This window comes from Lissotriton vulgaris, chromosome 3_1 (genome assembly GCF_964263255.1).
Source record: "Lissotriton vulgaris chromosome 3_1, aLisVul1.2, whole genome shotgun sequence".
NCBI lineage: Eukaryota > Metazoa > Chordata > Amphibia > Caudata > Salamandridae > Lissotriton > Lissotriton vulgaris.
In genome coordinates, this window is record NC_141689.1 from 1,624,663,290 (window position 1) to 1,624,684,794 (window position 21,505).

Genomic DNA, 21,505 nt, shown 5'->3' on the forward strand with positions numbered 1-21,505 from the left:
AAACAGAATCACTGCACCATGCTTTTTCTTGCGTGCGATGCACTAGAATAGGCACACTATTGGCAACTGGGGATAAGCTCCAACCCTCCTTTCTAGCATTCAATAAATCTTACCCTTGTGAGGCTTTTAGCCAAAATCTACAAAGAAAAGAAATGCGTTACTTACCTGTAACTGCAGTTATCCAGTATTAGTGTCTTTCATAGATTCACATGCCTGAATCATTCCCCGTCGTCGAGACGGGAGCCTCCGGTAAATAAAAAAGTAATGTCCTAAGACATACATAAAGAGAATAGGTCTAAGGGTGTCACCTTAGTAACCTATCTAGGTCCTTATGCAGGAAGGACCGAACAGAGTAGGCTCCAGGGTCCCACCTTGGTAGCCTATCCATGTCCTTTTGTGAAAAAGGACCAAAGTAAAAGGAACAACCAATCAGCTACTACCTCCCTCTAGAACCTTCCTGTGAGGAGCCTCAGTCTCTCAGATTTTCGTACGCACCAAGTTTGTTAGGTGTACACCTGTTGGAGAGAGGTGAGTCCTTCCAGGGGAGGCGGGAGGGTGCATGTGAATCTATGAAAGACACTAATACTGGATAACTGCAGTTACAGGTAAGTAACGCATTTCTTATCCAGTATTTGGGTGTCTTTCATAGATTCACATGCCTGAATCAGAGTAGCAAGCAATACAATATGCACATTCTTTGATGATACAGAAAATCTACACCTGCAAATAAGGAACATTTGTGACTGTAAAAGCAACAGCATACAAAGTTATGCAGAATCTAGTAATAAAGAAATGTGCATACCAGTCCAGGATGGTGGGAAGTAGGAGGGCTCACCTCACTGGAATAGGTGGCGAAGCACCGCTCTGCCCACTGCTGCGTCTTTCGTCAGCTCGGCATCCAAGCAGTAGTGCCTGGTGAAGGTATGCGGGGACTTCCAGGTCGCCGCTCTACAGATGTCCAGGAGTGGCACTCCGGCAAACAGTGCCGCAGATGTAGACATGGCTCTGGTGGAGTGGGCTTTGGTCGCCCTGCCTTCTCGTGGCAGAGAGTTATGGCTGAAGAGATCCATCTGGATATGCTTTGTTTTGTTAGGGGCATGCCCTTCCTAGGTCTGCTGAATGCGACAAAGAGTTGGGATGATTTCCTGAATTGTCTAGTTCTGTCCAGATAGAATTTGAGGCATCTCTGAAGGTCTAAAGAGTGCAATGATTTCTCAGCCGAAGTAGATGGGTTCGGGAAGAACGATTTAAGAACCACAGGCTCATTTAAATGGAAGTCCGATGGGACTTTGGGTATGAATTGTGGGTTGGTACGCAGGATGACTCTGTCCTCTTTGAATTGTAAGAAAGGGTCCTGGATGGAGAGGGCTTGCAATTCGCCTACCCTTCTGGCCGAGGTAAGCGCCAGTAGGAGGGCTGTCTTCCACGACAGGAATTTGATATCCGATTTGTGGATAGGTTCAAAGGGATGCTTCATCAACTGGTGAAGAACTACGTTGAGTTGCCATGTTGGAGGGACAGGTTTTGGCCTAGAGAAGGACCTAAAAAGGCCCTTTAGGAATTGTTTGATGAGCCTGTCCGCCCACAGGGAAGGGCCCCTAGGTGTTCGAGTGAACCTTGAAATTGCTGCCAGGTGGACCTTGATGGACGCATGTGCAAGTCCTGAGTGCGCCAGGTGTAGGAGGTATGGCAGGAGTTGTTGGGGGGTGACATGGAAAGGATGTAGGCCTTCCTTCTCACACCAGACGCAGAAGCGTTTCCATTTGAGAGTATAAGTCTTTTTTGTGCTGTCAGCTCTAGCGTTGGCCAGGACATCTTTGCACTCTTGTGGTATGTTCAGATGACTGAATTCGCGGTATTCAGGAGCCAGGCTGACAACTTCAGAGGGCCCAGGTTCGGGTGGAGAACCTGCCCGTGAGACATCGTGAGCAGTGTTGGGTGACTGTGTAGGCGAAGAGGTGGATGGACCGATAGACGATGGAGCTCCGTGTACCAGTGCTGCCTCGGCCAGGATGGTGCGATGAGGATCAGGGTGCAGGGCTCCGACTTCATTTTCCTGATTACCCTGGGTATCAGTGGGAATGGCGGAAAGGCGTAAGCAAACACGTTCTGCCAAGCTATGGAAAATGCATTCCCTAGTGTTCCTGGTTGGGGAAGCCTGCTTGCGAAGCTTGGGCATTTGGCGTTCTCCCTGGTGGCGAAGAGGTCTATCTGTGGCGTTCCCCACTTCGCGAAGATGTAGTCTATTGCACCCGCGTCTAACTCCCATTCGTGGGATAGGGATTGTTCCCTGCTCAGGGCATCCGCCAGGACGTTGTCTTTGCCCGGAACGTATTCGGCTTTGAGTGTGATGCCATGTTGTAAAAGCCAGTTCCAAACTTTGAGATTCTCGAGAGAGAGAGAGAGAGAGAGAGAGAGAGAGCGCGTCCCTCCCCGTTTGTTCAAGTAGTGCATCGTCGTGGTGTTGTCCGTCCGGACTAGCACTGGTGAGTTTCGGATGCGCGGGAGGAATGATTGGAGCGCCAGGAAGACTGCCCGTAGCTCCAGAATGTTGATGTGGAGTTTGGATTCCTGTGGTGTCCATTTTCCGTTGGTCTGTAGTTCTTGCAGGACTGCACCCCAGCCCTCCAAGGATGCGTCCGTGGTGATGATATGTGGTTGCGCCGGAAGCAGGAACGGTAGACCATGCGACAGGTGTTTGGCTGATCTCCACCATTGTAGATTGTTGATCATAGGTTGGGTGACTCGTATGCGGTCCTCGAAAGATCCCGCAGCTTGTGTCCACTGTTTCGACAGTTCTTCCTGCAGGGGGCGCATTTTTAGGCGGCAGTGTGGGATGAGCAGGATGCAAGACGACATCATGCCGAGGAGCGACTTGAAGATACGGACAGTCAGAGTCTTTTTGGATGCCACTGACCTGGCCAAGGAGATGAGTTTCGATTTTCTCTCCTGTGATGGAAAGGCTTTTGTGCATTCCGTGTCCAGGGTCGCTCCAAGAAAAGTGATGACTTGGGTTGGTGTTAGAGATGACTTTTCCTTGTTGAGGGTCAAGCCTAGGCAGCGGAAAAGATGCAGACAGGCGCTGGAAGATGCGGCTGCGGCTTCTCTCGACGGAGCCTTTACCAGCCAGTCGTCCAGGTAAGGGAAAACCTGGTGTCCCTGCTGGCGAAGGAAGGCTGCGACAGGAGAAAGGCATTTCGTAAAGATCCGTGGAGCAGATTTGAGGCCGAAGTGGAGGACGCGGAATTGGTAGTGTACCCCTGCGACTGCAAACCGTAGGAACTTCCTGTGTCCCTTGAGGATAGGGATGTGGTAATAGGCGTCCTGTAGGTCTAGTGATGTCATATAGTCGCCTTTTTCCAGGAGTCCCAGGATCTCTTGTAGTGTGACCATCCGGAACGACTGTTTCTTCAAAAACACATTGAGAGCTCTCAAGTCGAGGATCGGTCTCCATTTCTTCCCCTTTTTGTGGATTAGGAAGAAGTGGGAATAGAATCCCTCCCCCTTCTGGGCGTGTGGGACTTTTTCTATTGCGCCCTTCTGAAGCATGGAAGCTAGTTCTTGGAGAAGCAGCCGTAGGTGTCTGTGAGGGCGCTTGACGGGTGGTGTCTGTGGGGGAGTTGAAAGGAATTCCAGAGAGTGGCCGAATTGGAGAAGTTGTAGAACCCACCGGTCCGTTGTTATTTGCCGCCAATTTTGAATGTAAAAGGAAAGTTTTCCTCCAAGCCGTAAAGAATTTGATGGTGGAGGGGCTGGCCAATTGGTAAAGTCATTGGCGATTGCCTGCGGGTCTCTTCTGTCCCTTTCCTCTGTAGGACGATTTGTTAAAGGAGGACTGACGTCCAGACTGGTTTTGGCGCTGCTGAAACTGCGTCTTGCCCTGTGAGTATGAGTAAGAGGACTTATTTTGATAAGAGCCTCTATAGGAGGATTGTCCTCTTCCCCTGTTGGTACGAAAGGACTGATTGCGAGATTGCAGAGTGCCTAAGGCTCTGGCTGTGTCGGTGTCCTTCTTGATTGCGGTGAGGGCTTCGTCAATCTTCTCGCCGAAAAGATGATCGCCATCATAAGGCATATCAAGAATTTTGGTTTGGACCTCCTGCCTGAAAGAGGTGGCTTTAAGCCAGCCTTGGCGTCTTAGGACAGCGGCACCTGCCAGCTGTCTGAAGCCAGTCATGGCCACGTCAATGGCACAGTCGATCAGTTCTGATGCCGAAGTTTGTCCCTCAAGGAGGAGCGAGTGTGCTTCCGCTTTTAGATCTTCTGGAAGGTCAGCAAGGTAGGGGGCGATGTCCGCCCAGAGTTGACGGTTGTAACGTCTGAGAAGGGCAATGGAATTGGCGATCTTCACCGTCGTCGCAGAGGTAGTGGAAAAACGTTTCCCAACTGCATCCAACTTCCTGCCTTCTTTATCTGGTGGAGTTGATTAAGGTGATGCAGGGTTGCGCGAGTTCTTCTGCGCCGCCTGGGTGACCACAGAGTCCGCCTTGGGGTGACCCGTGAGGCATGCTGGAGCCAACGACGTAGCTCTATATTTTTTGTCCAGTCTGGGTACAACTACCTGCAGGGAAGCTGGAGACTGCATGAGCTGTTTGCCCTGTTTTAGTAGATAATCAATGATCGGGATCGATCTTGTAGTTTTCTTCATTGGTTCCTTAAAATCATAAAGGAAACAGTCAGTTTCCTGAGTTTCCATGGACATATGGAACCTCTTGGCTGCCCTTTCCATGAGATTATGGAAACCTCCAATATCTGCTGGCGGGGACTCAGAGGATTGTGGCTCCGGAGAGGCTGGAGAGTGAGTGACGTAGTCTTGGTCTGCATCCACGTCCGTATCGTTGTCTCGGACCTCCCCTTCTTCATGTTCCCTTTCCTCATCCTCGGACAAGATGGGGTCTTGTGCTGGGTCCTGTGTCCTAGGAAGAACCAGTGGAGGGGGCTTATGTCTTGGCACCTGTGCAGGAACGGGCACAGCTGGCTGTGGAGTTGGCGGAACGACAGGAGTGGCTTTTTGTGGAAACCGCTCTTTGTAGTCCTGAATGAGGAAGCGCAAGTCTGAAACCAAGGAGGCCGGCAAGCACACCATTGGGGTCACCTGAGTGTGAACTTGGGTAGATACAACTGGAGGAACAGGTTCTTCAACCTCCTGCTCTTCGTCCGTACTTTGGCACTTGACAATCAGGTCTGAGGGGCTAGTGGCCTGGGTAAACATTATCTCCTCCGGTTCTTGGTCCTGTAAGAAGCAGGATGGCGTCAGCTGCTGGACCTTACTAGGCGATGTCATCTCCGGTGTAATCGGTATTTTGGAGATTTTGATGGTAACATGGGATGTTTGGGCGTCCATCGCATGTGATAGTAGCTCAGACTCCTTCCAGGCACTAGTCGCCGTCGATACCTGTGACGATGGCTTCATTAAGGAGCTCTCCGTCAGTGGTTGAATTTTGGTCTTCGTCGACGGTGGGTCCGTCGACGACGCCCTCGTCGACGGTGTCTGTTTGCTTTTCCGCTGTCGACTGCTTCGTCGTCGGCGCTGTCGTCGATGGAGTGCCCCTCGTCGACGGAGTGCCCTTCGTCGACGGTGTGACCTTCGTCGACGGTGTCGTCGTCGACGTCCTTGTCGACGGTGTCGTCGATGTTCTCGTCGACGGACGTGTCGTCGACGGTGTGCTCCTAGTCAACGACGGAGCGGAGGATGAAAGCGGTCTTCCTGACGACGATGAGGGAGTCAGTGTCGTCGACGAGGACGCCGACGATGCCATCGTCGTCGATACTGTCGTCGTTGATGTAGAGACGGTTTTTTGCGATTAGGTGGTCGCCGATTGTGCCGTCGTCATGGTAAGCAGTGGTTGCTTCCTGGGGACAGGAAGGTCCTTGCTAGACACGGTAGGCTTGCCCTCTGAAGACCTCTTGGACTTCTTAGGAGGGTGGCTGAGGAGCCAGGCGAGGAAGCCCTAGGCCTCTTCAGGGAAAACTGTGAGGCGCCAGACATGCTCTCACCTTCAGAGATCAGGTCGCCTTCCGGTTTGTCCTTAAGCCTGTTTAGCCAAATTAGGAGTCTCCCTTCCCGGTCTTTCTGGGTCTTGTGGGAGAATTTGCGGCAAATCCTGCAGTCCACGGACTGGTGGTGAGGATAGAGACAGTAAAGGCATGTCTCATGTTCGTCGTCCACGTGAAGCCTCAGTTTGCCACAGGAGGCACAGGGTCGAAAAAGTGCTCTCTTCTTGCTATCAGCCATAGCAAGAAAGTCGAAAAAACTGTAAAGTTAGAAGAAAATTCGATATTCCTGAAGAGAACTCAGGTGGAGACTCCCTAGCACAACGTGCGGTAGAAAATCTGAGAGACTGAGGCTCCTCACAGGAAGGTTCTAGAGGGAGGTAGTAGCTGATTGGTTGTTCCTTTTACTTTGGTCCTTTTTCACAAAAGGACATGGATAGGCTACCAAGGTGGGACCCTGGAGCCTACTCTGTTCGGTCCTTCCTGCATAAGGACCTAGATAGGTTACTAAGGTGACAACCTTAGACCTATTCTCTTAATGTATTTCTTAGGACATTACTTTTTTATTTACCGGAGGCTCCCGTCTCGACGACGGGGAATGATTCAGGCATGTGAATCTATGAAAGACACCCAAATACTGGATAAACTGAAATATCATTGATGCTAATAGGAGTGAGGGAGAACATGGCAACACGAGATAGAGAAAATCACAACAAAACAGACAATGAAAGTAGAACACAGGGAGAAAAGAAGAACAGGAGAATTGGAGCAAATGACAATAGAAGTCAGAGACAAAAGGGCGAAGAATCGGAAACAGAAAATATGGTTAAAGGGCACACAGAATGTCAGAAAATTAAAATAAGAAACAGGGTAATAGGTAAACGGAAATAAAGGAGGAAATGGAAAGCATGCGAAAAAAGCTACTTATTAATCGAGTTAGAGGAGGAGGAGCCCAGGAAGGGAAGAAAGAAGCGGATGGAAGAAGGAAACCAAATGGGAAAGCGGAAGGTGGAAAGAAAACATGTGGGGTTGAAAATGTAGGGAAAGGTAGAAATGAGGAGCAGAAAGTGGAAGAGACGGGAGAGAGGCATATGAAAACAGGAGAAAAGGACTCCTGGATGGAGGAAAAGAGTTTGGACTAGTGTAGGTGGTGAGCAGGTAAGGAGATGCTAGGGAGCAATGTGCTAAGCTACGAACTCGCGAGAGAGAACGCCATGGAGGTGCCAGGGTTCAGAGAGAATATTGATCACTGCCGTGCGCACTCTATTTATTCAGAGATGTAGGATGAAACTGTTGGGTCAGCGAAGTGTTGACTGCGAGAAAGGAAATAACCGACCGTTAAAGTATAGAAATATACTGGAAACAATGCGTGATTCATGCTTCCGCAGCCTTGTGAGGCCCTTGCTCTGGAGTGGGAGAAGAGGGGCTGTGGGTGGGAGAAGGGGGCTTAAGGGAAAGCGAGCAGGCAGAGGAAGTCTGGGGAGGAAAGAAGAAAAGGGAAGAAAGTGGGAGACCGCGTCAATGATACTGATAGGAACCGGAAGGCACAGACACGAGGAGACAGTGAAACAAACACAGATAGAGAGAGAACATAAACAAGCGCAAAGAGGGACTGTGGGTGGGAGAAGGGGGCACAAGGGAAAGAGCAGGCAGCGGAAGTCTGGGGAGGAAAGAAGAAAAGGGAAGAAAGTGGGAGACCCCGTCAATAATACAGATAGGAACTGGAAGGCACAAACACGAGGAGACAGTGAAAGACAGAAACACAGATAGTGAGAGAACATAAACAAGCGCAACCCAGGCGGCCCGCGCTCACAATGCGCGCTGTTTATAACAGATTCATCGATGTGCACGAGGGGACTGGATGCTTTACTGGCGGCGAAAATAAAGTACCCAAAGTGTCACGCCGACAGTAAAGCATCCAATCCCCGCGTGCACAACTGTCTCTTCTGTACCTCTGCGTGCACATCGGCATCGTATCGATTCCAAAAGGCCCTCGTCATGCGCTGCTCACACTAGGCCGAGACCTAAAAAGCTTACTTTACATAGCTAAGATTTGACATCCCAAAACATGGAGTGCAGTCCTTGCTATGCTTTTAACCGTGGCAAGACACATGGAGCTGCACTGATGTTTAGGATAGTACTGACATGTACCCTGTGCAAGTACTGACATGTACCCTGTGCAAACAGTCCATCGGGTTTTCAAGATACTGCAAACATCAAGACTTATGTAATCCAGGTTCGTGCAAGTGGTTGAAAAGGAGATTTTGACTAAAACTGAAGTTTAGGGCCTAGAAATAAAGCAACAAAGAAGAAGTGCTCTTTTCCAAAAGCATTAGGAGCCTCAAATCTTTCTAGTGCTCCCCAAGAAGACCCTTTTAGACACTTCATTACAAAAATGCAAGCTACATTATCATGGCTATCTCCAAAAACTTGAACACATTTTTAAAAAATTGCAACAAATCGGCTTCTAGAATATTGCTTGAGTCATGATCACAGTGCAATAGTAGTAAGAAAACAGTCGGCAATGTAGAAAACAATGGTAAATATGGATAGGTAAATTATACATCCAGTTTTAGGTAGTCTACAAGCCTGACAAAATTCATGTAATCATCGAAATCTAGCGAAGCATAGCACCTAGGCAATTTTAGCATAGCTTTTAACAAGATAGTTGAAAACAAAATGTTACAGAACACGTTGCTTACCATCAGCAACAGGTTCTGCATCAGTTTCAGTGCCCCAGGTTGGGTCAAAACCAGCTACTTAAATTAAGAGCTGACTATGTTACAACAGGTCCATATAAAAAAAATAAGAATTGACAAAGCCAAAAAAGTACAGCTATTGTCCACTGCAGGCTCAATTAAGAAACCAACATGATTTCCAAGCTGCCTCCTGTAAAGTCATGGTGTAGCGCTCCTTAATAGATCTAGAATGTCTAAAGCAAATCCATTCGTAAAACCATAGAGACCAGTGGCTGAAATAAACAAGTGCAACTTTACGACTTTATTGGCACCTAACAAATCAACCTATATACAATATATACAATAGGCACTTAAAATCAGGAACCCTAGAAAAATCAGTCCAATCTCTAGAAGGAACAATGACATAGATAAGATTTGCGATATGACCGGTTTGAGAACCAGATGATTGTAGCTTCTTAAACAAATTTCTGTGGATAGTTTACATGTACCGGTGAATGTACTGATTCTTCCCAGACGTATAATCATAAAAGGCATTCTTCAGAAAACCCGAATACATGCTCATATAGAATGCTTACCAGGACACCTGCACACACCCATTAGTGTTAATAAATTTGAGGGAGGAATACGTTTGGATACAGAGGTAAACACATCCCTGTGCCACTAATAAAATTGTTCGGAGAATCCGGGGGGCTGGCGGGCATCTGAAGGCACCAGTGAGACAAGAATAGTAAATGTGTATATCTAGTCTAACTTCTCTGATGGGCTTTGCATACAGGATGGCAGAAAGATCACAATGTTACATGAGATTTGTAGAGGTCAAAGAGATAGCCTAAATGTAGATCTGTATTGATATTGAAAAATGTCAGGCGATGATGCCTCAAAAAGGGCAAAAAAGGGAAGTCTGTCAAAAAGAGGGCGCAAAAAAACTTTTCAGCTTCCTTGACTCACCTATACAGACCGAGGCTAATAGGGATCATACTTCTCTGGTAGCTAGGTACCTCTGATGGAACCCATTGGTTCCTATGTCAAGATTGCTTAAGGCACCTAGGTCCCATTCTTTAGAAATGCATGAAAAATGAGCACCAATGGGCGAAGACTAACGGATGAGATTTATTTGTGATTCATAAGCGCAAAATGCAGCTTCTCTACATACTTAGGCCCATCATGAGTAAGCCAGAAGGGTATAAGATCTCCTAAAGGTCTGGCCCATTCAAGTTCTTTATTACCTATTGCTATATCAGATGAAATTCTAGGAACAAATGAAGATGCCATAAAAATTGAACCTCGCCTTGATGAAACTGTGAAATGTTCTTCAGATGACGTACCAATTATATTCGGAGTTAAAAAATACAGAATAAAGAAAAGTAACAAGATCAATGCTTCAATACATGCATCAAAGAAGAGCAGAACCACTGATCAGGAAACAAATACAACTTTCAAAGTAACATTTGGCCAAGGGACATTTGAGCATGCCATTTTTGAGAAAATGATAGTCTAATGCAGAACGCTACAACAGCAGCCCAGTAACCGATGCAAGAAAGAATGCACTTTAACCAAACACATTGGTATAAGACTGTGCCACTGGAGGGGTTTCATTGTTTTCACTATCAGCTACAGATAGAACATTTCAATTGGAATGGAATTAAGTTTTAGGAAAACAGCTGAATTTTCCTGACAAGCTCATGAGACCCCATGGCGGCAATAACTGCTCCACATTAAGACACTAACATTAAATTCAGTCTATAGGCTCTATTGGGAGATATACACAGGAAAATGCACAGAAGTAATGAATTTTCAAGGGGAGACCTGACTTTAGAAATATTTTAAGAAATAATTAAACTGAACCCCCAACTTTCATATATACCTTCGTTTTGCGCAGACACAACTAGGCAATAATTATCCTTTCTTCATTCTAGCTCTTTGCAAAGAACACTTTTACCGATTTTCCTAGTCAGAACTAGTGAGCATATTGCCCCTTATAAAGCAAATGTCAATGTCCCAGATATCTTTCTACCCATACCATACATTTACCATATGCCCCATATAGTCCTCCAGGAAGGTGGTGCCATTGTACTTTGTGAGGTTGACTGTCACAGTTCTTGATTTGACTCTTGAGTGCCAGGCATTTTCTCGTGTTCAATGAGTATCCACAGAAGCAACCGAGTATACTCCATACCTTGTGGAAGCATGACCACTCCTGCAAGAAATCTGTTTAGCTGAGCAGATTTTCTTTGCTGGTAGGGGAGCTTTACCTTGCTTTGACAATCTTAAATACAACTTTCAGCATACTCCTCTGCACTTTGTGCATCTTTTTCAGTATTTGATGTTAAAGACTGTATTGGATGAGATGTCACTGAAGCAAACATTAAGCAGGGTGAGTTACAAAAGACAATGAAGACTTCGATTCTGTAATCTTCCATCGAAGATGTCAACATTGATGACCAGAGGGGCTGATGTCAGTATCCGCGTTGAGAACCGCTTCCTCAACAAGATGGATAGAAATAAGCACTAGGCCTAATCGCACAATTCCATTCGCTGAGTTTTCCCCACTCAGTTTAGAGCAAGGAGTTTTTCCTCTCTTGCAGCTCGCCAACTTAAAGTTGGCGAGCGCGAGCATTGAAAAACCAACACTAGACCACCTTCAGCGAGATCTCTTAACACTGGTGGTTACAGGTCACTAACGCTTCTGTTGAGAAACCTGCCACTCACCTTGAGTAAAAATCAAGTAAAAATCAACTCTAGAGGCAGAAAGAAGCGGTGCCCTCTTGCGCTGCATTGGTGCTGTTCACGCTGATTTTACAGTGCGGGACAAACTTCCAGTGCTAAAAATCAGGGCTTGAAGAACTGCGTGGAAAAGTTTCTGTCCCTTCACAGAGAGGCGCGTAGCGGAACTTCGCAAATTCCACCCAAGCCTAATAAGCACAAGGCATAATGGCTTTGGAATATTGAGGCTGATGCTCAGAGGCAGTCGGAGGGGTTAACAGTCATACAGAGTTGATGGACAGAATGCAGAACAATGTCATACATTCACCCCAGTACAGAGATCTGGGCCTAAATCCATCGTTTTTTGCACTCCACACCACCCCAGTTCAGACATGGCCTGAAGTTACACCTAAACTATGGACCAGGATTTGTCTCTGTTTGCTATGAGCCCCCGGTGCAGATTGGGACACCGAGCACAACAAAATGAGTATGGGGAGCGGGTGTCTTTGTGCTACAGTGGAAATGCAAATGCTACTTACCAGTATGCATCTGTTCTTGGCATGTAGGGCTGCTGACATTCATATCTGTGCATAGATCGCCGCCTAGTGTTGGGTCCGGATGATTGCACATTGTTGTCCTGGAAGAGTCTTCGAAGTATCACGAGATAGGTGGCTCCTCCCCTGGACTACAGTGCGCATGGGCATCGCCTCCATCCCCAGATTGTTTTTAGCCATTGGCCGAGATGGAGTGAACTATGTGAGTGATGACCATGCTATGAGCATATATATGAATACTGCAGCTGCTACAGGCGCCGGGGAGGAGGGCGGGCGATATGAATGTCAGCAGCCCTACATGCCAATAACAGATGCATACTGGTAAGTAGCATTTGCAGTTCGAGGCATGTGGGCTGCTGAATTCATATCTGTGCATAGAATACATAGCAGTGCTCCTCTCATTGGCGGCCGCCCGTGCCAGCTGCAGCAGTTTGAAAAAGTGTTTTGAGAACAGCCTGACCAACAGCTGCCTGCTGTTTAGAGTGTACGTCTACACAGTAATGTTTAGTAAAAGTATGTGTGGTAGACCATGTGGCTGCTCTACAGATATCCTCCAAGGGAATGTTCCCAAGGAAGGCCATAGAGGCCCCCAACTTTCTGGTGGAGTGGGCTCTTGGTGGAATTGTGAGAGTGCGTTTAGCTTTAGCGTAACAGCTCTGAATGCATTTCACGATCCACCTAGCAATACCAGCTTTAGAAATAGCGTTACCCTTGTGGTGTGAGGCAAATGCAACGAAAAGTTGCTTGGTCCAACACATTGATGTGCATCTTCTTTTGCTGTAGTGTCCATAGTCCCTGCACTGTGTAGTGGAGTACATGCGCTCCCCAACCCTGGAGAGAGGCGTCCGTTGTCAGGATAATCTGTGGCACTGGCTCTTGAAACGGTCGGCCCTTGCAAAGGTTTTGTGGATTCCACCAATGCAGAGAGTTGTACGCCCGACCGCTCACCAACACTAGGTCTGTTAGTTGCCCATGAGCCTGAGTCCACTGACGTGCTAGGCACTCCTGGAGCGGACGCATATGTAACCTCGCGTGCGGGACGATGGAGATGCAGGAGGCCATCATGCCTATCAACTGCATGAACACCCCCGCTGGAAGCGAGTGCTGAGGTCTGAATCGTTGGATCAGCGTCTGGATACTGGCGATTCTCACTGAGTTTGGCTGCGCAGTGGCTGCCAGAGTGTCTATTGTCGCGCCCAGATACTGCCGTATATGGGCGGGTTGGAGATGGGATTTTGGGTAATTCAGTGGGAATCCCAGATCGTGCAGGAGATGAATGGTGCGGGACACGTGGTCTGCGCACTGCCGTTCAGACTGTGCCTGAATGAGCCAGTCGTCCAGATAGGGATAGACGTGGACGTTCTGGCGTCGTAGATGCGCCGCCACAGTCGCCAGGCACTTTGTAAAAACCCTTGGCGCTGTGGTGACCCCGAAAGGCAGAACCCTGAACTGATAGTGCTGGTCTTGAATCGTGAATCTGAGGTACTTCCTGTGTGAAGGATGCAGGGGAATGTGGAAGTATGCATCCTTGAGATCTAGCGTAGCCAGGAAGTCCCCTTGCCGAAGCAGAGGGAGAACCTGCTGCAACGTGAGCATATGGAAATGCTCCGACAGAATGTACCGGTTGAGGGGCCTGAGGTCCAGGATGGGCCTGAGGGATCCGTCCTTTTTGGGGATTAGAAAGTACAGAGAGTAAACTCCTGTTCCCCTTTCTTGCAGTGGAACGAGCTCTATTGCTCCTTTTTGCAGCATGACTTTGACCTCCTGCTGCAACAAGTGCAAGTGCTCGCCGGACATAGGACGGCTTCTTGGGGGTATGTTTGGTGGTGTGGAAGTAAGTTCCAGACAGTAACCGTACTGAATAAGAGATTTGACCCACCTGTCCGTGGTGATGGATCTCCACGCGGGCAGGAACTGCTGGTGTCTCCCCCCGACCGGTGTTGTGTGGTCGGGGGGCAGTGACAAGGCGTCACTGTTTGTTGGTGGTGGAGGACCTGGAGCTGTTTCCCCGTCCTCTGCCTTTGACGTTGTTGCCCCTGTAACCACCTCTACCCTTGTTGGTGTATGAGGTCTGGGTGTTGCTTTTATAATATGGCGTGGATTGTGATGCCTGACCCCTTAAGGTGCCTCTGTTACTGGAGCGGCGAAAAGAACCACCCCTAAACTGCTGGGACTGGAGGGCTCCCATAGACTTAGCAGTGTCCGTGTCTTTTTTCATTTTTTCGAGGGTTGCATCCACTTCAGGGCCAAACAGGTGGTCTGGATTAACTGTTTGATTTAAGATGGTTGTCTGTATGTCTGGTTTGAATGCTGATATTCTAAGCCATGCATGCCTCCGCAGTAACACGCTAGTGTTTATAGCCCTGTAGGCGGTATCAGCCACGTCTAATGCACACTTAATGGAAGCATTAGTGATGAGCTTCCCTTCCTGAATCAACATTTCCGCTGCCTCTTTGTACTGATCAGGTAAGTGTTGCAGAAGTGTTTCTAGGGTGTCATAGTGCGCCCTATCGTAGCGTGCAAGTAAGGCCTGCGTGTTTGAAATGCGCCAAATATTAGCTGCCTGCGCAGCAATACGTTTGCCTGAAGCTTCAAAAATCTTCGATTCTTTGTCTGGGGGAGGAGCATCACCCGTGGTCTGCGAGTTCGCCCGCTTGCGTGCGTTGGATACCACCAACGAATCCAGTGGCAAGTGTCCCTTGATGTACGTTGGATCAGTGGGCGCTGCCTTGTATTTTTTGTCAATACGAGGATTGACGACTCGCGCCCGAGTGGGCTCCTTGAAAACCTCTGCCGTGTGCTTCAGCACTCCCTTGAGCATAGGCAATGTCTTGACCGACTTTTCAGCCACTGAGAAAGTGTCAAACAGAAAATCGACATCCACAGGGTCCGCATGGAGTTCGACATCATGATTTGCTGCAGCCCTCTCAATCAGAGCGTTGAAGGCTGCAGAGTCCTCTGTTGGAGAAGTTTTTGCTGCAAAAAGCTGCGGTTCGTGCCCTGACTGAGGGTCCACAGGGTCGCCTCCAGCAGACCAAGGTTCATTGACCTCCTCCGGATCCGAGTACGCAGGATAATTGTACTCGTCCTCTTCATCTCCGTCACCTTCCCCAGTGTTAGAATGGGTTGGTGAGAGTTCTAGATTTTGTGGAGATGCAGGCCCCATAGGGGCAGAAGTACCCGCAGAGTCCAACTTCTTTTAGAGTGGAATACGAAAATGTTCCAACACTGGCTCCGTGGTGATTTTCCTCTTAAGGAGAGAAAGTTTGCCTGTGTCGGCGTCAATGACAACCTCTCGACGCTCCTCGTCTGCGAGTGTCTGTAGCCGAGGCTTCGATACCACCAATGACGCTTTGGGCGTCGACACCAGCTTCAAGGGCACCCCGGACCCATGCCTTGGAGCGAAAGCCTTCGGCGTCTTCTTCGGCGGCAGCGTGAAGCGGATCGGCGTCTGCGCCTTTGCCGGCTTCTGTGTAGGCTTCGGCACCACATCCTGGAGAGGTGTGGCTCACTGGTTAGAGGCGGCAGACCCGAGTGCAGAGAACGGCCCGGGACCAGGGTTCGATTCCCGACGCGGCAGGGTCTTGGACCAGGATCAGCGGACTGATAATTCTCGCATCGGTGCCTACTCCGACCAGGGAGCACACTCGGCAACTCTGGGCATTAGCTTGCCTCATCTCCACAACGGCCCCACACAAACGCCGGGGATGCCTGGTTTCACCTTGCAGACCCCCAGGAGGGACTATCTCACAGGGAAAGCCAGGACGGGTTCCCCAGCGGTCTATAGCGCTACGAGGCCTCCGGGTAGCAGTGCGCTTTACAAGACACAACAATTTACAATTTACAATCCTTCGATTCGGGGCCCACTGCGTCCTTCCGAATACGTTGAAGGGACTCCGAGACCTTCTTTGTTAAGGACGGGGAGGGCTGGACCGGCTCGTGCGAGTCCCCCGAGTCCGGAGTCGGGTCGGCGATTAAAGGCACGGTCTTTGGAGCCGACACGTCACCACCCTTGCCCTTGACGACCGGAATCGGCGCAGCCAGAGCTTTGGGGTCGTCTTGACGCTTCTTTGAGGGTCTTTTGGGGTCGTCGACCTCGACCATCTTCGGCGCCGACGCGGCCGCGTCGGTCGTCTTCGCCTTTGGCTTCGATGCCTGGGTCTTAGGGTCGGCCATCTTGGCGTGGCTCTTGATGTCGGCGGCCATTTTGGGCTTTTTAGGCGCTGAGGCCTCAGGAGCCTTTTGTCCCACCAGTGCTTTCACTTTCAGTTTCGATACTGTTGGTGTGGACGCAGATGGTTTCACTTTCGGTTTCTTCACCGGGAGTGGCGCATCACCAATGTCCGTGGCCGGGCCCGTAGGCGGGGCCGTGGGACGAGTATTGAGGTCTTGGGTAAGGCCCGAAGGCGATCCCTCGACCTGGGCCGTATCATGGGGATTGACCCCGGAGTCCGTCTGAGGGTGCTCCTCCTCTGAGCTATGCCCCACGGTGGCAATGGCCCCGTCGTCGTCCCCTACCTCTCCGACGACTTCATCAAACTCCTCGTCCCCCGCGTCGTAGTTCTCATCCTCTGACGCTGGGCTGGAGTCCGAAACTTGAAAGAAGGTGTCGTCATCAACGTCTTCCTCGAAGATGTTGTCTGGCGGGGGCGCCGATAACTGGGCCTGGAGTCTAGCGGCCCGACGAAGCTTGAGAGTCTTTTTACACCGGAACTCGGAGCAGGCCATACACCTGGCCTCATCATGGTCCGGCGACAAACACTTGTTGCACACTGGGTGCACGTCGAGGTGTGAATACTTTGAGGTGCACACCGGGCACCTTTTAAACGGAGTTCGTTCCATGTTAAGTAGTCTGGAGCGTCGTGTAGGCCCGTCCGCGCCGACAGCACGCGGAAGGGCAGCAAGAGTTCGGAGCTGATTAAGAACAAAACCCGAACGATGGACAATACCGACGCAAGTCCTAAAGACCTTTTGGTCTTAAGTTAGGAAAGTTAAACAACTATCGATTCCGACAGAGGGAACCGAAACACATCCGAACCCAATGGCGGAAAAAAACAATCTGGGGATGGAGGCGATGCCCATGCGCACTGTAGTCCAGGGGAGGAGCCACCTATCTCGTGATACTTCGAAGACTCTTCCAGGACAACAATGTGCAATCATCCAGACCCAACACTAGGCGGCGATCTATGCACAGATATGAATTCAGCAGCCCACATGCCTCGAACTTTGACTTATCCTAGTGAGGAGATGGCCATGTAAAGAATAGCTTAAACGGGGGCTCATAGCAAACAGACAAATCCTGGTCCATAGTTTAGGTGTAACTTCACGACACGTGATGAATCACATGGGGGAAGGCAATGGCGCCTTAAATGAGAGAAGGCTCTGAACGTTGCATAACAGCTAACAGCAACTAAAGACGTGTGGGGCACACTATTGGTGAACCGAGTGATGGCACTGTAAAATCGTGATTAGAAGTGAAAACGAAGGTTTTTAGAAATGCAAAGTACACGTGTCATGGTAAGCATAGAATTATAGCATCTCTCAAATACAGTTAGTATATGTATTTTGTGGTAAACATGGGGTTATGAGTGTACCTTTCGGGCTCTCACTTTTTCGTAAAAAGAAAAGGGTTTAGGTTGTCTAATAGCACTGGAGGTTTAGACTGGATACATACATAATGTGTAGGCAGTAATGTGGGTTTCCGCTATAAAGTGAAAAAAGGACGAAATAGTATTTGTTTAATTCTTCGCATAATCTGTATATCATTTTATATATGTTTGTAAATTGATGTTAATTTATTTTTCCTAGATACCCCTGACAAAGGGACTTCCCGAAATGCATTGGGTTTTTAAATAAATCATGACACGGAAACATTCCAACTCTCCTGTGTTTATATGAATAAGCATACAAACGAATGAGTATAATGGATGAAAGAAACTGGTGGATAAACATAGAAAAAATTGGAGTAAACTAACGGAGTAAAAGTGGATTACATAAAAAGTTTAACTTTACATTTGATTAATTAGTCATTTGGTGAAAACGGCTGTGAAGCTTGAACAGAGTCTCAAGTGGCTCCTTTTCGGATGTTCTATAGAAACACACATTAAACATGTACCCCATTGTTGTCAAAATGAATGCCAATGAATTTCTGGGAGGAAGCTTCAGTGTGTGTTGAGTTGGCACTGAACATTTTCACGGTGATGAACAGAGCCTACCAGGGCATACCCCAGTAATCAAGGACAGCTTTGCATCTACGGGGCAGAGACGCCACTTGCGATACACTAGCTGACGTCTTGTCTGCTCATTCGTTTGTTTTTAAAAAAACTAGATGGTTGGCTGCCAAAAGCAGTTCCACTGGTCCAGTCACAGACATACTAGGCCCTATTGCCACAGTATCCAATACCTCATTTCATCTTGCTTGTTGCTATACAACATGGCAGTTGTGCTGTCCATGGGGACGTGCACCAGCCTCCCCTTGAAGGATGGCTGAAGGCTTTGAGACTTAAAGATGGCCCAAATCTCCAAAACGTGGAGCTGCTCTCTGCAGGAGACCAAAACTCAATTTTCCCCTGATGACGGCCCCCTCTGCCTCGACCTGTCTCATGCCAGGAAACCTAAACGGGATCACGGCCACCTCCTGTGGCACCCTCAAAGGAACACAGCAATGGAGAGAGCAGTACTGGTGTCTGACACGACATGCACACCACATCTTCTCCACGCGGCTAGGAGAGGAAGGATGATAGGTGCCCCTGCACGGTGTACCTCCAGATGACCGACTGTCCCTTTACAGATTGGTGGGCATCCCTTTAGTGAGGGTTTACTAGCACCAAGACCAGGTAAAATTGACTCTGGTGCTCCTAGTACATGGTTAACTTTTTACTATTAACTATTTGTTTTTCCCGGTCTTTCTGGATCCTTAACCCCAACGGATGCCCTCGACCAATATAGGCAAAAAAGAAAAGGGTCGAAACTTGTTGGCGATATGACTATGGTCTGGTCATTGTGCTCATTTCATTGCTAAGTTTTTCATGCACTAGAGATCTCCACTAATAAAAATGAAAACCCAGTTACCTATCAGTATTTTGAATTTTGTCTGGATTCCCCCGGTTTTGTCCAGGAAATGTTCTTATTTAAGGACTCCCTCCATCTGATTTAATAAGTTGAGTCCACCCTGGTGGTTTTGTCCTACCAGGGTGGGGAGAGGTCGCTTATGATGAAGCAAGTCACATTATGAGAGTGAGGCTTTCACTTCCAATAAGATGTCTTTCTTCGCCCCTTGGGGTGAGCCCTATCCAAGCCAAAATCTTGGCAATTTAGGTATCAGTGAGTTGTACCATAACACAGAAAAATTACGTTGTAGAAATCATACCTTTGTTTTGGGTCTGTACTACCCCTCTCCTTTTGTGTTTTCAGCCATCTGACGGTACCCACAGACCTATATGTGCTATACAGGCAAAATATGGCTAGGTTTTGAGGCAAATGATGACAAGGGTTTCGCAGAACAGGTAGGCAGGTGTTTGTGTATTATTATCAAACACTGTATGCAGCCAATAAGGTCCCAAAGCCTGTCCGTTTACCCAGTACCTGGGGTCCGAGCAACTGCTATCACTCTCAGCCACCCAAACTATGGCCTTAAATACAGACCTGGGAGCACAAGAAATCAAGATAGCCATAGATCAACTGCCAGGGGGAAGATCACCCAGAACAGACTTCTCCCCCTCAAATTCTATGCCACCTTCAGATCCTGATTGGCGACCCGACTGCACACTATGTACAAGGGAGCTTTTCAATATGAGGAAATCCCTGCATCCATAAGGGAAGCTGCCAGTTGTCCTGCCAAAACACAGGTGGAATCCCATGGATGTGTCCTGTACCACAGACTTATCTCTGCTCCCAACCGAATATAAAATACAGGGTCAAGCAATCTCAAATCAATTTCTCCCTCACCTATCGTGCCAAGTACAACTAAGACCAGTGTGCGTTCATCTTGGGATTGGGCTGGAAACACCTGTGTCTTCACCGGCTGCACCGTATTATGGACATGATGGGTTGTGACCAGCCCACCCCATAATCGGCCTCCCTAGACATAGAAAATGCCTTTGACACGCCTACGGTCTTCCCTCTTTTGCTGTGCTGTAGACTTTGGGAATAAAGGGGACCATCTATTAATGGATGGACCTGCTGTACACACCACCACTTGCCCAGGTACGCACAGGGAGGATTTACTCCAACAAATGGAGATTGCAAAGAGGCACCAGGCAGGGCTGTCCCTTAATCTGTTCATACTGGCTCTGGAACAATCATTGTGTATTCTGCGCGACAAGGGCCTGGAGTGGGGGATCAAGTTGGAACAGTTACAATGCAGGGGCATGGCATGCAGATGATGCATTGCTGTTCCTTAGGGATCCAGAGGCCAGTATCTGCACTGGGACACTAGTCTACGTGAGTTTGGGGTGGTGTCCGGCTTACAGGTGAATTGGAACAAGCCTGCTTGTTCCTGCTGTGCACCATGCTGTTTTTGGAATGGTCGCCATTCCTGGGCAGCCCTCTCGCATGAGAACCCATCACCTTTAGATATCTTGTGGTGCAGATCTACCACACAGATCAAACTCTCAAGGAAGGTAACTTGGACAAATGTATTTCTCATATGAGAAATCCAATGCCCTTTTAGTTCACATCCCCTTGTTTTCCTTCTGAGGGTGCCAATAATAAAGATGATCCTTCTCTTTGCTACTATACTTTTTATTGCCCCCTTACCCCTTCAGGGTCGTTTTTCAGGGAATTGAGGTCCCTATTCTCTGGACCGATTTGGGGACACCAGAGACTGCTCTTCATCAGAAAAGCAAATAATCCCTTTGATATAGGAGTCATGGGTGCTCCAATTGTAGACACTGACTCAGAAAGGCAGGATCTTGTAGGAATAGCTAGACTTAGAACATACTGCAAGCCTTGTATTGCAGAACCAGACCTAGTGCCTCATATCCTAGAGCACTGAACTATAAAAGTATGCTGGAGAATAAACTGTAAGGAAGCAGGTTTAGTTTAGTTTATTAGTCAATTAAAACCATGAACAAAACCACACGGTTAAAAAGTACATAACGAAGAAAAAGTAAAATGGATGTAAAATGGGTATGTCATACAGCTAGTACAACCTCGACTCTTCACGCTACATACCCTTTGCTGTCTTCAACTTTCCTTCCTAGTAATTATAGTTAGGATACCAACACTAATTTATGTTGGCTAAAAAGTGACTAAACCGGAATTGTTAGTTACCCTGATGTCTAAAATTGCAAGCTTTCCACACAGATAACTAAAGTGTCCCTAAAGTAAATTAATATATATAATTAAAATGCCTATAAGTGGGACTAAGAGAAGTATGAATACAGTGCCAGATGGACTTTGAGACCCACTATTAAAAACAATACAAATATTCACATCATTGAAAATACAGAAATAGATAAAGTAGTTATCTGAGTCTAACGGGATAAGGAACTACTAGTTTCAGTCCCTAGCCATCCTGCACAGTTACTGTGCGTGCTCTGTTAACATTAAAGG

At 48.1% G+C, this 21,505-nt stretch overlaps 2 protein-coding genes across 9 annotated transcripts in view; both read right to left on the reverse strand.

Moving 5' to 3' along the window:
- ELAVL2 (ELAV like RNA binding protein 2) overlaps positions 1 to 21,505 on the reverse strand; it is a 661,451-nt gene that overhangs the window by 313,725 nt on the left and 326,221 nt on the right. The window lies entirely within an intron of this gene.
- LOC147728267 (uncharacterized) lies at positions 13,455 to 16,729 on the reverse strand. The gene is made up of 2 exons (XM_086962117.1): positions 15,796 to 16,729; positions 13,455 to 15,443 (listed from the first exon to the last, which is right to left on the reverse strand). Coding segments are annotated over exons 1-2 (885 nt in total). The 5' UTR covers positions 16,679 to 16,729; the 3' UTR covers positions 13,455 to 15,441.

What these genes read in the sequence shown, in the direction of transcription:
- LOC147728267 (XM_086962117.1), bottom strand. Translation starts at nt 16,678, where the DNA reads ATGGCCTGCTCCGAGTTCCGGTGTAAAAAGACTCTCAAGCTTCGTCGG.